This window comes from Oncorhynchus nerka, linkage group LG26, assembly GCF_034236695.1.
Source record: "Oncorhynchus nerka isolate Pitt River linkage group LG26, Oner_Uvic_2.0, whole genome shotgun sequence".
NCBI lineage: Eukaryota > Metazoa > Chordata > Actinopteri > Salmoniformes > Salmonidae > Oncorhynchus > Oncorhynchus nerka.
Genome location: NC_088421.1, coordinates 13166987 through 13184819, shown reverse-complemented (window position 1 = coordinate 13184819; position 17833 = coordinate 13166987). Strand labels below are relative to the sequence as shown.

At 43.1% G+C, this 17833-nt stretch overlaps 1 protein-coding gene across 1 annotated transcript; it reads right to left on the bottom strand.

Annotated features, from left to right (window-relative positions):
• Positions 1–4357: 4357 nt before the first annotated feature.
• LOC115110326 (UNC93-like protein MFSD11) lies at positions 4358–17804 on the bottom strand. The gene is made up of 13 exons (XM_029635888.2): positions 17696–17804; positions 16676–16731; positions 16408–16515; positions 16177–16256; positions 14138–14234; positions 13969–14027; positions 13628–13775; positions 13384–13433; positions 13154–13219; positions 12945–13070; positions 12668–12842; positions 12400–12535; positions 4358–8776 (listed from the first exon to the last, which is right to left on the bottom strand). The coding sequence occupies exons 1-13, from the start codon at positions 17783–17785 to the stop codon at positions 8621–8623; spliced, it is 1347 nt and encodes a 448-aa protein (XP_029491748.2). The 5' UTR covers positions 17786–17804; the 3' UTR covers positions 4358–8620.
• Positions 17805–17833: the final 29 nt, after the last annotated feature.

Sequence of the window (17833 nt, the reverse complement as noted above, 5' to 3'; positions counted from 1 at the left end):
TACAAAAATCTCTGAAACTGGAAACACTTATCTCCCTCACTAGCTTTAAGCACCAGCTGTCAGAGCAGCTCACAGATTACTGCACCTGTACATAGCCCACCTATAATTCAGCCCAAACAACTACCTCTTTCCCTACTGTATTTATTTATTTTGCTCCTTTGCACCCCTTTATTTTATTTCTACTTTGCACATTCTTACACTGCAAATCTACCATTCCAGTGTTTTACTTGCTATATTGTATTTACTTCGCCACCATGCCCATTTTTTGCCTTTACCTCCCTTATCTCACCTCATTTGCTCACATCATATATAGACTTGTTTCTACTGTATTATTGACTGTATGTTTGTTTTACTCCATTTGTAACTCTGTGTTGTTGTATGTGTCGAACTGCTTTGCTTTATCTTGGCCAGGTCGCAATTGTAAATGAGAACTTGTTCTCAACTTGCCTACATGGTTAAATAAAGGTGAAATAAATAAAATAAATAATTAAAATGTAGCACTAACTGAAGTTAATTTAGTGCTTTATCCAGGCTGACAGAAAGTAGAGCATTGCAGTAGTTTAACCTAGAAGTAACAAAAGCATGGATTCATTTTTCTGCATCATTTTTGGACAGAAAGTTTCTGATTTTTGCAATGTTACGTAGATGGAAAAAAGCTGTCCTTGAAACAGTCTTGATATGTTCGTCAAAAGAGAGATCAGGGTCCAAAGTAACGCCAAGGTCCTTCACAGTTTTATTTGAGACGACTGTACAACCATTAATATTAATTGTCAGATTCAACAGAAGATCTCTGGATCTTGGAGATGTTGTTTCCTACCTTCACCACCTGGGGGCGGCCCGTCAGAAAGTCCAGGATCCAGTTGCACAGGGTGGGGTCGAGACACAGGGTCTCGAGCTTAATGACGAGTTTGGAGGGTACTATGGTGTTAAATGCTGAACTGTAATCGATGAACAGCATTCTTACATAGGTATTCCTCTTGTCCAGATGGGCTAGGGCAGTGTTCAGTCTGATTGCAATTGCGTCGTCTGTGGACCTATTTGGGCGGTAAGCAAATTGGAGTGGGTCTAGGGTGTCAGGTAGGGTGGAGGTGATATGATCCTTGACTACTCTCTCAAAGCACTTCATGACGGAAGTGAGTGCTACGTGGCGGTAGTAGTTTAGCTCAGTTACCTTAGCTTTCTTGGGAACAGGAACAATGGTGGTCCTCTTGAAGCATGTGGAAACAGCAGACTGGGATAGGGATTGATTGAATATGTCCTAAACACACCAGCCAGCTGGTCTGCGCATGCCCTGAGGACGCGGCTAGGGATGCCGTCTGGGCAGCCTTGCAAGGGTTAACACGTTTAAATGTTTTACTCACGTTGGCTGCGGTTAAAGAGAGCCCGCAGGTTTTGGTAGCGGGCCGTGTCAGTGGCATTGTGTTGTCCTCAAAGCGAGCAAAGAAGTTGTTTAGTTTGTCTGGGAGTAAGACATCAATTTCCACGACAGGGCTGGTTTTCTTTTTGTAATCCGTGATTGACTGTAGACCCTGACACATACATCTCGTGTCTGAGCTGTTGAATTGCGACTCTACTTTTTCTCTATACTGATGCTTAGCTTGTTTGATTGCCTTGCGGAGGGAATATGTACACTGTATGTATTCGGTCATGTTTCCGGTCGCCTTGCCCTGATTAAAAGCAGTGGTTCGCACTTTCAGTTTTGAGCAAATGCTGCCATCAATCGATGGTTTCTGGTTGGGGAAGGATTTAATATTCGGCGTGGGTACAACATCCCCGATGCACTTGCTAATAAACTCGCTCACCAAATCAGCGTATACATCAATGTTGTTGTTCGACGCTATCCAGAACATATCCCAGTCCATGTGATTGAAGCAATCTTGAAGCGTGGAATCAGATTGGTTGGACCAGCGTTGAACAGACCTGAGCACGGGCGTTTCCTGTTTTAGTTTCTTTCTATAGGCTGGGAGCAACAAAATGGAGTCGTGGTCAGATTGGCCGAAAGGAGGGCGAGGGAGGGCTTTGTATGCGTCGTGGAAATAGAGTAACAATGATCCAGGATTTTGCCGGCCCGGGTCGCACATTCGATATGCTGGAACAATTTAGGGAGCCTTGTTTTCAGATTAGCCTTGTTAAAATCCCCAGCTACAATAAATGTAGCCTCAGGATATGTGGTTTCCAGTTTACATAGAGTCCAATTAAGCTCTTTCAGGGCCATTGAGGTGTCTGCTTGGGGGGTATATACACGACTGTGATTATAGTCGAAGAGAATTCTCTTGGTAGATAATGCGGTCGGCATTTGATTGTGAGGAATTCCAGGTCAGGTGAACAAAGGGACTTGAGTTCCTGTATGTTGATATGATCACACCACGTCTCGTTAATCATAAGGCATACACCCCCTTCTTCTTCTTACCAGAGAGATGTTTGTTTCTGTCGGTGCGATGCGTGAAGAAACCAGGTGGCTGTACCGACTCTGATAACGTATCCCAAGTGAGCCATGTTTTGTGAAACAAAGAATGTTACAGTCTCTGATGTCTCTCTGGTAGGCAACCCGTGCTCAGATTTCGTCTACCTTGTTGTCAAGAGACTGGACATTGGCAAGTAGTACACTCGGGAGAGGTGGGCGATGTGCCCATCTACGGAGCCTGGCTCCGTCTGCCCCTTCTGCGGCGCCTTTGTTTTGGGTCGCCTGCTGGGATCCAATCCATTGTCCTGGGTGGTAGACCAAACAGAGGATATGCTTCGGGAAAAGTAGTATTTCTGGTCATAATGTTGGTAAGTTGACGTTGCTCTTATATCCAATAGTATCTCCCAGCTGTATGTAATAAGACTTCAGATTTCCTGGGGTAACAGTGTAAGAAATAATACATAAAAAAACAAAATACTGCATAGTTTCCTAAGAACATGGCCGCTTCGCTTCATCTCTGTGGGAGCTGGTGAAGCTTGAATAAAGATTACCTGACTAGTGACACACAGAGCGATGGTTTATCATGCAGAAAATTGTGAGGAGTTTGCCACAGTTTAACCATCAACAATAGTATACCGTTGGAATGACTGAGGCATTCAGCATAATTTCTTTCACGGTATTGTGGTGGTTTTATGACCGGCTCGTTTTGAACAAATGCCAAGATAGAAGTGTGGAGACACCGGAGGGGATGGTGAAAGGCCATTTTCACAGCTACGTCATACTTCGAATGCTTTGGACAGGAAATGCAAGTGATGGAAATGACTTTTCACCGGATTGAAAAATTGAATTTTATTGAGGATTAAAAGGCAGCTCTCAAAGGTTGTCTTGAAAATGTGAATTTATTGAGTTATGTCATGGGCATCACTTTCTGTTATTGCCATTTAATAGCTCAAATACCTATGTACTTCTCTGTGTTGCAGGCACGTTAAGCTTCGGTCCAGTTAGTGTTAGAAATACCAGGGGAGCGCTTGTAGATTCCAATAGGTCATGTACATTTCAGGACTTATACCACATTCTTCTTTATGTTTGTATGCAAAGCATCAAGTTGCACAATTGACAAAATAATAGCACAAAGGATTCTGATTATAATGCAATCAATACTCAATTACCTGTGAAGTACTGCGGGACCTATGGCGCCCTCACTGGTCCAGTGCTTCTCTAAGGTCGTCATCCACCTCTATGATTTATGGGCCCTGCTCTTGAACCTTGCTTGGAAAACAAATTAACTGCAGTGATGTCACATCTTCCTGCCAGTGATCAACGTTAAAATGTCCTTTTTAGAGGGAGAAAATATACATCACTTTTATGGAGTACTAACAATGAAATCCCTTTTATCCGGTTCTTTTTGGCTTTCTATCTAAATTGTTGCAAGTGTAATAAAATGTTGGACATAGATGCATTTGAAGGTGAGCATTTGTAATGGAAAATATTTTCGGCTGAAAGTCCGCATCACCTTTAATATGTACCCAGTGGTGTAAAGTACTTAAGTAAAAATACTTTAAAGTACTACTTATGTCGTTTGAGGTATCTGTAGTTTACTATTTATATTTTTGTCAACTTTTACTCCACCACATTCCTAAAGAAAATAATGTATTTTCTACTCCATACATTTTCCCTGACACCCAAAAGTTACATTTTGAATGCTTAGCAGGACAGGAACATTGTCTAATTCACCGCTTAAAGAGAAAATACCTGGTCATCCCTACTGCCTCTGATCTGGCGGACTCACTAAACACAAATACTTGTCTGAGTGTTGGAGTGTGCCCCTGGCTAACTGTAAATTTAAAAAGCAAGAAAATAGTGCCGTCTGGTTTGCATAATATAAGGAATTTGAAATGGTTATTGTAACGGCGTTCTTCGTTTGTGGAAAGAGAGTCGGACCGAAATGCAGCGTGTTGGTTACTCATGACTTTAATGAATGAACTGCGGTACATGAAATAACTCAGAATACAAAACAACAAACAGAACGTGAAACTAATTACAGCCTATCTGGTGACTACAACACAGAGACAGGAACAAACACCCACAAAATACAAAGCGAAACTGAGGCTGTCTAAATATGGTTCTCAATCAGAGACAACGACAAGCACCTGACTCTGATTGAGAACCGCCTCAGGCAGCCAAGCATAACTAGACACACCCCTAAACAGCCGCGAACCCAACTATACAAACCCCAATACGAAAACATAAACCCATGTCACACCCTGGCCTACCCAAACATATAACAAAAACACAAAATACAATGACCAAGGCGTGACAGAACCCCCCCCCTAAGGTGCGGACTCCCGGACGCACCTCAAGAGCATAGGGAGGGTCCGGGTGGGCGTCTGTCCATGGTGGCGGTTCTGGCTCGGGACGTGGACCCCACTCCATTAATGTCCTAGTTCCTCCCCTTCGCGTCCTGGGATCATCCACCTTCTCCGCCGACCATGGCCTAATAGTCCTCACCCAGATCCCCACATAACTGAGGAGCAGCCCGGGACAGAGGGGCAGCCCGGGACAGAGGGGCAGCCCGGGACAGAGGGGCAGCCCGGGACTGAGGGGCAGCCCGGGACTGAGGGGCAGCCCGGGACTGAGGGGCAGCCCGGGACTGAGGGGCAGCCCGGGACTGAGGGGACGCCCAGCACTGAGAGGACGCCCAGTACATAGATGAAGCTCAGGCAGGTAGTAGGCTCCGGTAACTCCTGGCTGGCAGGCCGAACTGGAAGAGACTGATTGTCTGGCCGATCTAGAAGATCATGGCTGACTGGCGGATCTAGCTGCTCTATGCAGACTGACAGCTCCATGCAGGCTGACAGCTCTCTGCAGACCGGCAGATCCTGGCAGACTGGCACTTCTGGCGGCTCCTGGCAGACTGGCACTTCTGGCGGATCCTGGCACTTCTGGCGGATCCTGGCACTTCTGGCGGATCCTGGCAGACTGGCACTTCTGGCGGATCCTGGCACTTCTGGCGGATCCTGGCGGATCCTGGGAGCACTGGCGACGCTGGGCAGACTGGGAGCACTGGCGACGCTGGGCAGACTGGGAGCACTGGCAGCGCTGGGCAGACGGGGAGCACTGGCGGCGCTGGGCAGACTGACAGCTCTGACTGCTTCATGCCGACTGACAGCACTTGGCAGACTGACAGATCTCTGCAGACTGGCAGCCCAGGCTGCTCCGAACAGGCAGGAGGCTCCGGCAGCGCAGGAGAGGATACAGGCTCTGGCTGCGCTGAACAGGCGGGAGACTCCAACAGCGTAGGAGGGAAGGAAGGCTCTGGCTGTGTTGAACAGGCGAGGCGCACTGAAGGCCTGGTGCGTGGTGCTGGAACTGGTGGTATTTGATCGAGGACACGCACAGGAAGCCTGGTGCGGGGAGCTGCTACCGGAGGACTGGTGTGTGGAGGTGGCTCTGGATAGACCGGACCGTGCAGGCGCACTGGAGCTCTTGAGCACCGAGCCTGCCCAAGCTTACCTGGCTCGATGCCCACTCTAGCCCTGCCAATAGGAAGGGCTGGTATGTGCCGCACCTGGCTCTGCACCCGCACTGGAAACACCGTGCGCTCCATAGCATAACACGGTGCCTGCCCGGTCTCTCTAGCCCAACGGTGAGCACAGGGAGTATGCGCAGGTTTCCTACCTGGCATAACTATTCTCCCTTCTAGCCCCCCCGCCCCCCAATAATTTTTTGGGGTTGCTTTACGGGCTTCCTTGCCAACCGTGTTCCCTCGTATCGTCGGCTCCTATCTCCGGCTGCCTCTTCCTTGGGACGGCGATATTCTCCCGGCTGCGCCCAGGGTCCTTTTCCGTCTAAGATCCTCTCCCAAGACCAGAAGTCTTTATATTGCTGCTCCTCACAATTAACAGGGAGAGTAGGCTCAGGTCTGACTCCTGACTCAGCCACTCTCTCTCTGCGCTCTCCCCCGTTACTTTCGGTTTTCGCTCTGCGCCGCCGTGCTTTCCTTTTCGACTCCATTCGTCTATAGCCCTCTTCGCATTGCTGTAGGGAATCCCAGGCGGGCTCCTGCACTCGCTCTGGGTCGGCCGCCCACCTGTCGATTTCTTCCCACGTAGTATAATCCATGCTTCTGCTGTCCATAACGTCCTCCTTTAGATCCTGCCAGTTCACACGCTGCTCGGTCCGTGAGTGGTGGGTGTTTCTGTAACGGCGTTCTTCGTTTGTGGAAAGAGAGTCGGACCGAAATGCAGCGTGTTGGTTACTCATGACTTTAATGAATGAACTGCGGTACATGAAATAACTCAGAATACAAAACAACAAACAGAACGTGAAACTAATTACAGCCTATCTGGTGACTACAACACAGAGACAGGAACAAACACCCACAAAATACAAAGCGAAACTGAGGCTGTCTAAATACGGTTCTCAATCAGAGACAACGACAAGCACCTGACTCTGATTGAGAACCGCCTCAGGCAGCCAAGCATAACTAGACACACCCCTAAACAGCCGCGATCCCAACTATACAAACCCCAATACGAAAACAACATATAAACCCATGTCACACCCTGGCCTACCCAAACATATAACAAAAACACAAAATACAATGACCAAGGCGTGACAGTTATACTTTTATTTTTTTTATTTTTGATACCTAAATACATTTTAGAAATGACATTTACTTTTGGTATGTTTAAAACCAAAATTCTACTTTTTACTTTTACTCAAGTAGGATTTTTCTGGGTGACTCACTTGAGTCATTTTATATTAAGGAATCTTTACTTTTACTCAATTCAGTACTTTTTCCACCATTGTATGTTTCACACATTTTATATGACGTACAGTATCAGAAAGAACTTGCAATCGAAAACAGCACACGCAATCTATTGCCATGGTGGGAAAAAAGAGAAGTGCATTATCATGAGGATGCAAATGTCTCTGCTTGGACTGAGTTAACATATCCGTTTCCTGCATATAAGAAAATGAGATCCGCAACAGTATAGGTGCAACCTGACAGTCTTTAGAAAGGAATAGTTGAAATGTGAGTTGAATTAGATTGCTTTTTATTGTATGATCAACGTTAATGTTTCCTTCATTCTGATCTAAATTGATGCCTACAGTTGTATTTTAGCACCATCTCCTGAGCATAATGTGTATTGCACGTTGTTGTCCCACACAATAACCTCTGATAATGAATGTGCAATCTAGAACTTCAATTCCCAGTAAAAATGAAAGTGTTGCACTTGCCCAGTGACGTCTACCAACACTTTGGGAGAAACTAACCGAAGAAGCACAAGTTAGCGCACCTGTTGGTTTAAAATGTTTAAAAATCAGATTGTGTTTGTACCTTCTCGTTGCCACAGAGGACTCATACGGCAAATAGGTTACTTTAACCAATTTTGTTTTTTCAAAGTCTTTATAAACAGATACAAGCAACCAAAACATTAACAGGCACTTAGTATGCATGACTGACAACATTTTGAAGTGTAAAATGTAAAATATAATGAAATGGAAGTAAAAGGATACCATAAATGTTATGTATTTTTTTAACTACTCTACTACATGCTATGGGCACTGAAAATAAGTTGTACAGTAATTGTATTATTACAAGGCAATATTGTTTTTTTTGTTAAATCACTGGATAAGCTCTTGTAAGCTTTGGCATGGTGGATGTTGAGAATTGTCATTGACTAAATTTGAACAATTTTGTCTATCTATACACATTTCAGCACAGCATTAAATTTAGAGGTATACATCAATATCGTTTCCCGTACATACTATAGCTAGCGTGTTTTTGTCACTAATAACATATTTTCTGAAACAGTAAGATCATTATATAAGCCTCAATATTAACATTTCTTCTGTTTAGTATGCATCTTAAATTCTAACAAACATCTAAAAACAATTCCATCACGTTATGAAATGTATGATGTATTATAACACTACCACAGAATTTGCAACAATGAGACTATCTTAAATAACAACCCTGAGAGCAATGCATAAAGACAGCCAATACATCAGGTGAGTGGTTACGTCTTATATTATACATACACAATCCTATTGGAAAAGTTTTTACAAAAATTACATTTACTCATGTTATAATTAGTGTATTGTGCAAGATAAGTTAAAGCTAAGATATTGAAGGTGCAAAATATCTTTCCTGTTAAAAAACCAAGAAATGTAAGTCATTTGACTGTGCCCGTGTTGAAATGATGGGCCCTAATGCTCTTGTTGTAGGTCTACAGAGAAGTTCTGTATTCTTTCCACCATGAAGAAGCAGAGTGTTCCAGTGAAACCCAGGGTGACCATAATGAGCAGTTGCCATGTCAACAGCAAGTAGCCACTGTAGAAGAAGGCAACTGCTGCAAAAATGGACTGGCAAAGGAAAGAAGAAAACAAAAACTTGTTGAAAGTCATACAAAGAGTTGACTTTGTGTTACTACTCTGTCACAGTAATGTATGAATTGTGTCTTAGATTGTGAGTTCTTACAGAACACTAATGTAATAAACTAATTGGTACCTACAGCTATAAAATAACAATAATGCATGTTTGAGTGGCTAAATAGACCGACACAAGAAGGCCTTCAATCGTCCTTCACTCTAGTTATTCTTGCAGTATAACCACACAAGGGATACACTACCGGTCAAAAGTTTTAGAACACCTACTCATTCAAAAGGGGTTTTCTTTATTTTTACTATTTTCTACATTGTAGAATAATAGTGAAGACATCAAAACTATGAAATAACACATATGGAATGTGTGTAACCAAAAGAGTGTTAAACAAATCAAAATATATTTTATATTTGACAATATTCATTCTTCAACTAGCCACCCTTTCCCTGGTGACAGCTTGGCACACTCTTGGCATTCTCTCAACCAGCTGGAATGCTTTTCCAACAGTCTTGAAGGAGTTCTCACATATGCTGAGCACTTGTTGGCTGCTTTTCCTTCACTCTGCGGGTTGACTCATCCCAAACCATCTCAATTGGGTTGAGGTCGGGGGATTGTGCAGGCCAGGTCATCTGATGTAGCACTTTATCACTCTCCTTCTTGGTAGAATAGCACTTACACAGCCTGGAAGTGTGTTGGGTCATTGTCCTGTTGAAAGACCAATGATAGTTGGACTAAGCGCAAACCAGATGGAATGGTGTACCGCTGCAGAATGCTGTGGTAGCCATGCTGGTTAAATAATAAATCACAGACAGTGTAACCAGCAAAGCACCCCCACACCATAACTCCTCCACCTCCATGCTTTATGATGGGAAACACTCATGCGGAGATCATCTGTTCACCCACACCATAACATCTCCACCTCCATGCTTTATGATGGGAAACACTCATGCAGAGATCATCTGTTCACCCACACCATAACACCTCCACCTCCATGCTTTACGATGGGAAACACTCATGCGGAGATCATCTGTTCACCCACACCATAACACCTCCACCTCCATGCTTTACGATGGGAAACACTCATGCGGAGATCATCTGTTCACCCACCTGCGTCTCACAAAGACACGGCTGTTGGAACCAACAATCTCCAATTTGGACCAGACCAAAGGACAAATTCTCACTGGTCTAATGTCCATTGCTCATGTTTCTTGGCCCAAGCAAGTCTCTTCTTATTCTTGGTGTCCTTTAGTGTCCTTTCTTCGCAGCAATTCGACCATGAAGGCCTGATTCACAGTCTCCTCTGAACTGTTGATGTTGAGGTGTCTGTTACTTGAACTCTGAAGCATTTATTTGGGCTGCAATTTCTGAGGCTGGTAACTCTAATGAACTTATCCTCTGCAGCAGAGGTAACTCTGGCTCTTAAGTTCCTGTGGCGGTCCTCATGAGAGCCAGTTTCATCATAGTGCTTGATGGTTGTTGCGACTGCAGTTGAAGCAACTTTCAAAGTTCTTGAAATGTTCCGTATTGACTGACCTTCATGTCTTAAAGTAATGATGGACAGTAGTTTCTCTTTTGAGCTGTTCTTTCCATAATATGGACATGGTCTTTTACCTAATAGAGCTATCTTCTGTATACCCCCCTACCTTGTCACAACACAACTGATTGGCTCAAACACATTAAGAAGGAAAGAAATTCCACAAATTAACATTTAAGAAGACAAACCTGTTATTTGAAATGCATTCCAGGTGACTACCTCATGAAGCTAGTTGAGAGAATGCCAAGTGTGTGCAAAGCTGTCATTAATGCAAAGGGTGGCTATTTGAATATATATGTTGATTTGTTTAACACTTTTTTGGTTACTAAACTCAGCAAAAAAGAAACGTCCTCTCACTGTCAACTGTGTTAATTTTCAGCAAACTTAACATGTGTAAGAACATAACAAAATTCAACAACTGAGACATAAACTTAACAAGTTCCAGACATGTGACTAACAGAAATGGAATAATGTGTCCCTGAACAAAGGTGGGGTCAAAATCAAAAGTAACAGTCAGTATCTGGTGTGGCAACCAGCTGCATTAGGCACTGCAATGCATCTCATCCTCATGGACTGCACCAGATTTGCCAGTTCTTGCTGTGAGATGTTACCCCACTCTTCCACCAAGGCACCTGTAAGTTCCTGGACATTTCTGGGGGGAATGGCCCTAGCCTTCAACCTCCGATCTAACAGGTCCCAGACATGCTCAATAGGATTGAGATCCGGGCTCTTCACTGGCCATGGCAGAAACTGACATTCCTGTCTTACAGGAAATCACGCATAAAATGAGCAGTATGGTTGGTGGCATTGTCATGCTGGAGGGTCATGTCAGGAGGAGCCTGCAGGAAAGGTACCACATAAGGGAGGATGTCTTCCCTGTAACACACAGAGTTGAGATTGCCTGCAATGACAACAGGCTCAGTCCGATGATGCTGTGACACATGGTCCCAGACCATGACGGACCCTCCATCTCCAAATTGATCTCGCTCCAGAGTACAGGCCTCGGTGTAACGCTTATTCCTCCGACGATAAACGCGTATCCAACCATCACCCCTGGTGAGACAAAACCGCGACTCGTCAGTGAAGAGCACTTTTTGCCAGTCTTGTCTGGTCCAGCGATGGTGGATTTGTGCCCTTAGGCGACGTTGTTGCCGGTGATGTCCGGTGAGGACCTGACTTACAACAGGCCTACAAGCCCTCGAACAGTCCGAGCACTGATGGAGGGATTATGCGTTCCTGGTGTAACTCGGGCAGTTGTTGTCATCCTGTGCCTCTCCCGCAGGTGTGATGTTTGGATGTACCGATCCTGTGCAGGTGTTGTTACACGTGGTCTGCCACTGCGAGGATGATCAGCTGTCCGTTCTGTCTCCCTGTCTCCCTGTAGCGCTGTCTTAGGCATCTCACAGTACGGACATTGCAATGTATTTACCCGGCCACATCTGCAGTCCTCGTGCCTCCTTGCAACATGCCTAAAGCACGTTCACGCAGATGAGCAGGGACCATGGGCATCTTTCTTTTTGTGTTTTTCAGAGTCAGTAGAAAGGCCTCTTTAGTGTCCTAAGTTTTCATAACTGTGACCTTAATTACCTACCGTCTGCAAGCTGTTAGTGTCTTAACAACTGCTCCACAGGTGCATGTTCAGTAATTGTTTATAGTTCATTGAACAAGCATGGGAAACAGTGTTTAAACCCTTTACAATGAAGATCTGTGAAGTATTTGCGTTTTTACAAATTATCTTTGAAAGATAGGGTCCTGAAAAATGGATGTTTCTTTTTCGCTGAGTTTACATGATTCCATATGTATTATTTCATAGTTGAGATTCCTTCTCTATTATTCTACTAATAGAAAATAGTCTCTATTATTCTAATGTAGAAAATAGTCACACAAAAAAAAAACCTTGAATGAGTAGGTGTTCTAAAACTTTTGACCGGTAGTGTACATCGACCTAAACAGCCATAAGTTATTAATCAACTATACAGCAATGAACTACACCCAGCGCACCACAGTATCAGTTGCTGGTACATATGTTTTAGTAAACGATCAGCTGTATCATGCTCTCTCGGGGGTTACCTGGATGAATTTGAAGATGGCAAAAGCAGGCGCGCTTTGCTCAGCATAAACACACCCCAAGATGCTGTACAGTTGAGTGTTGAAACAGCTGTCACCGAGCCCAAGCAGGAAACTACAGAGCAATGCGATAGAGATACTAGGAAACAGATAGGAGACGCTCAACTGTGAGGGGGTTACTACAGGTCATTTTCAACTGACATGATTTCTGATTAATATAAAAACGATATACAGCCCTGCTTTTATTGTTTTGTTTATATTAAAGCAATACCTTGGTGTCAGATATGGCTTGTTCAGTGTGCTAGTTTTTAAAACCACAGGGGCATCATCTGGGATGTTGAGGTAGATCAAGTAGAAGGCGACAAAATGGACGACCATCCCCAGGAAGACCACAGATGTCCGTCTGAAGCGGTTATTCTTACATACTAGTCCAAAGACTCCTCCACCTGACAAATCACATCAGATTACTGTCAAACTAGTTCCTTGTTAGATTCTAACAGCAACATAAGAGTGATGGGTAAAAGTTACACTGGGCAACACAAACCTACCAACTATCTCTCCAATCCCCAACACGATTCCAGAGATCCCAATCAAGCCTTTAGCTGCCGCTCCAAACTCTGTTGTTGCCCCGATACATGTCCCATACACACCACTGTAGAAAGATAGCTCCAGACCTACGATGACAACACACTGGTAAAAACACTATTCCTCTGAGGGAAATGTCTGGACTTTTGGTTGTGCAGTACAATCTACTTACCACTGTATGCCATGCAACAGCTCAGAAGCAATATGGTTTTGGTTTTGAGCAGTTGCAGGATTGTCTCTGAAGAGAAGGAAACACACAAGAAATTGCTTTAGATGACTAACAGGATAGTAAAACAGTGAAACAACATAAGCAAGGTAACGGAGGTGCCCTTTAACCCAAAGGAATAGATCAATGATTGATTGTATAATAACAAATGTGCCTGTGAAGCTACATTGACTTACTGAATTCTGACTTTGCATCTTGTACTGCAGAGTTGGCTCTTTGCTTATACCTGCCAAACATTAAGATGGAAAATGGTCAAATTAGCAAGACAAATACATTATTTATTTTCAATACTGTGATATTCAAATTCATAGCAGAATGAATAACCATCATTTAAAACAGAGACACCAAACGCAGTGCCATAGATTCCCATTGAAATAAGGGTACAGTGAGAGAGTACTGTCAGTTAATTAGGAAACTAACATCATGCGAGATGAGAGCAAAGGCTGGCCTTCCTCCTCATTGAGCATCTCCTCCTCTGGTGGAAGAGTCTTTCTCAGAGCCAGGAAGCTGAGTGTTCCCAGCACTGAGGTAACCAGCAGACCAATAAAGATAGTCTTTCTGCTCCTATCTGAGAGGGACATCAAGAACAAAAGAAACAGTGTCAAACAGAGAACACACACCATTACTAAGTAGGGCAGCAACATTGGAAGGACGTATGAGTCATATCCTTAATGAAAACAAAGATGCAATTGCAAGTTTTCATTAATGTCAGCTCTCTTTTCTCCATATTTTTCCATTGGATGATCTTCACATGCACATACCTGATATTTCCATCTTTCCATTCCAATCAAAATAAATGTACAGATTGCCAAATAACATGCTGAAAAAGAAAAAATGTGTTACAATTACACCTTCTGCTCTAGGTCGCCAAATAATGGAAATTACTGCCATTATTATGTAGCCTACCATTAAAATATACTATTAATATACCTGCACTGTAAAAGGGCCCAAAACATCCCTGTGTTCCTATTGATGGTGGAAGCATCAGAGTTCTCCACAAGGAAGTGTCCTTGAGCTGTCCAAAGCACTGATGAAAGGGATACAAACAAAGAGTGAGAGAGGCTGATTAGGAACTGCAGATGTAATGAATAGAGATGGTTGCTATTTGATGACATTTGAATTGATCAAAATGCATTATCGGGGGGAACTATTCAGGGAAAATGTGTCTATTTTATTTGGCACAAACTAACATTATCAAACTATTTGGTTCATCTGCTCTAAGAATTCTCATTTAGCTCTCCCATTTGTAAAATGTTTGCTTTGCTTGCGATCAGAGATAATGAACATAACCCCGGCATTTCCCTTTTATGTAAATCATTAACAAGCTCCATTTCAGACATCATAACCATGGTAACCTTTGTCCAAAGCTCAGCAACTGACAAGACAGACTCAATACTCTTTACCATGCATGCAGGTCATGTGCTCCTTCTTGATTTGATCTGCCGTACCCATATTGATAACAGTTTATAATACTGTGTAATTACTATGGCATTTGATCCACTTACAACTTACAAATCATTATTCCGACAGCAGAAAAATGGGTCCAACTCAGTTTACAAATGTGTTAGGAATGAATGGCATGCATAAGAGAATAGCAGACTCCAGAGGCATGTAGAGAATTTTGGATTGGATTAGGCATATGCACAAAGAGGTGAAATATACACTACATGACCAGAAGTATGTGGACACCTACTCTTCGAACATTTCATTCCAAAATCACGGGCATTAAAAGGGAGTTGGTCCTTCCTTTGCTGCTATAACAGCCTCCACTCCTCTATGAAGGCTTTCCACTAGATGTTGGGACATTGCTGCAGGGACTTGCTTCCATTCAGCCACAAGAGTGAGGTTTGGCGCAATTAGGCCTGGCTCACAGTCAGCATTCCAATTCATCCCAAAGGTGTTCATTGCGGTTGAGGTCAGGGCTCTGTGCAGGCCAGTCAAGTTCTTCCACACCGATCTCAACAAACCATTTCTGTATGGACCTCGCTTTGTGCACTGGGGAATTGTCATGCTGAAATAGGAAAGTGCCTTCCCCAAACTGTTGCCATAAAGTTGGAGGCACAGAAATGTCATTGTATGATGTAGCGTTAAGATTTCTCTTCAAGGGTCTATAGTCAGAAACATGAAAAACAGCCCCAGACCATTATTCCTCCTCCACCAAACTTTACACTATGCATTCGGGCAGGTAGTGTTCTCCAGGCATCCGCCAAACCCAGATTAGTCCGTCAGATTGTCATATGGTGACGTGTGATTAATCACTCCAGAGAACTCGTTTCCACTGCTCCAGAGTCCAATGGCAGCGAGCTTTACACCACTCCAGCCGACACTTGGCATTGCACATGGTGATCTTAGGCCTGTGTGCAGCTGCTCGGCCATGGAAACCCATTTCATGAAGCTCCCGACGAACAGTTATTGTGCTGATGTTGCTACCAGGTGTTGCAAGCAAGGACAGATGATTTTATGCACTACGTGCTCCAGCACTTGGCAGCCACGTTCTGTGAGCTTGTGTGTCCTACCACTTCACGGCTCAGCAGTTGTTTCTCCTAGACATTTCCACTTCACAATAACAGCACTTACAGTTGACCGGGGCAGCTTTAGCAGGGCAGACATTTGACAAACTATGTGGAATCCTATGACGGTGCCACGTTGAAAGTCACTGAGCTCTTCAGTAAGATGATTCTATTGCCAATGTTTCGCTATGGAGACTGCATGGCTGTGTGCTCGATTTTATACACCTGTCAGCAACGGGTGTGGCTGAAAAGACAGATCTACTAATTTGAAGGGGTGTCCACATACAAGTCCTTTGTAATATAGTGTATATGACTTTATACCAAACTGTCATGTAAATCATGACAGTTCAATGTAATTTGTGCCAATATGAAATGATGTGAAGGATTCTGTAGATTCTGTAGTAATGTTAACCAGATAGCAGAGGGAACAAAGGAGAGATCCCATGAAACCGGACTTACTGGCTGCTCCTATGCCGATTAGTACTGAGGTGAAGTAAAAGGACCATGTTGATGGGGTGATGAATACAGCTATGTAACCACTATGGAAAAGAATGGAACCATAACAAACAACAGGACGTGACCTTGTTATAACTAGACAACTACTTCAGACAGAAATATCAACCAACTACTGACCTGCAAATAGAAAATGAATGGGGGGGGTGTAATTCCTTTAGAATTCATGATACTCACCTGTAAAGAATTCCACTGAAAAACATTGTAAACTGTGGTCCAATTATTGCAACAACAGTTGGAGCTAACAAATTTGAAAATGAAAAAATTCCATAGATGATTCCAAGGCTGTTGTACAAGGACAGAAAGAAAACAGTACAGAGAAAAAAGTTTAGTGTCTGGTATAAGGGTCAATGATTCTGAAAGATGCACATTATCTCCCCCACTCATTTTGCTGAGATAATGTGGTTTTCCAATATGTTGCCTATGGTAACACCATCCAACTCACCTGTGATAACCACTTCCAGTGAAGGTATCATTGTCCAGGCTTTTAACTATGGTTTGCTTTAAAATAGAGAAGAAATGGGATATTAATGTGAATCATATGAACATAGAAAATATGTTCTCAAATATTGCTGCCACCACTACCTACGTGCCCTGTGGAGATTGACGTTTACATGTATTCATTTGAGTAATTCCTTTGGCATGACAATCTATTGACTGATGAAGAAATTGGAAACACAAGATGCGCCTGACCCAGGACTCCTCCAACAATGCACCACTGACAAGACTGCTGAGGACATCATGTGAGCTGGAAGATGCACAAGAAAATAAACTGATGCAATTTATCATGGGGTAAAAGTTCTTAAACTTGAGAGTCAAAGTCAATGGACTTGAAAAAAGCAAAGCATGACTGCAAAATGACAACAATTCAAATCCATTTTTATTGGTCGCATTCACATATTTAGCAGATGTTATTGCGGGTGTTGCGAAATGCTTGCGTTAATAACTCCAGCAGTGCAGTGATACCTAACATTTCACACAGATCTAAAAGTAACAGAATGGAATTAAGAAATATATAAATATTGATGTACCATGAATGATAAACAATTATAACATGTCTAATGTAACCACTTTTAAGATATCAAACAGCTACCAAATTTAGATAGCAGTTATCAATGGGTAACAGTCCATTGTCTCAAGTGAAATTGACTATTTAGCAAACAAAACAACTGATCAGTCAATATATTACAGACATGTCAAATGACAACATGTATTATATTTCTGATTAATTCGAGTATGTAGCCTACATAACAGGTCATTTGAAGGGGAGAGGTCAAACAGCTGTCAATTTCAGATAAATTAGCTAGTTAGGAAGTTGCTGGTATCTGAAATATCATTGGGTAGGTGTGAATTTTCTCCAGTGATATTGACTCTAGCAAACAAAACAAATTACCAGTCAATATAGTTTGCCTAGGCAACGACTTCGGTTTAGGTCACACAAGTGAAAGTGTGTTCTTTGACTTACTTCAATGTTTCCACAGGTGGTGAAAGCAGTGAAAATGAACAGAAATCCTAGTCCCAGAATGACAACGTTGTAAATCCTGAGGTCTGCCATGATTATATTATTCTTGCACCACCTCTTGGTAGATGTCCCAGATCGCTA

Excerpts from the sequence above, each read along its gene's own strand:
- LOC115110326 (XM_029635888.2), bottom strand. The coding sequence starts at position 17,785 with ATGGCAGACCTCAGGATTTACAACGTTGTCATTCTGGGACTAGGATTT. Across the intron at positions 16,732-17,695 it reads CCACCTGTGGAAACATTGAA|CAAACCATAGTTAAAAGCCT; the intron begins GTAAGTCAAAGA and ends TCTATTTTAAAG. Across the intron at positions 13,071-13,153 it reads CTGTTGCATGGCATACAGTG|GTCTGGAGCTATCTTTCTAC; the intron begins GTAAGTAGATTG and ends TTGTCATCGTAG.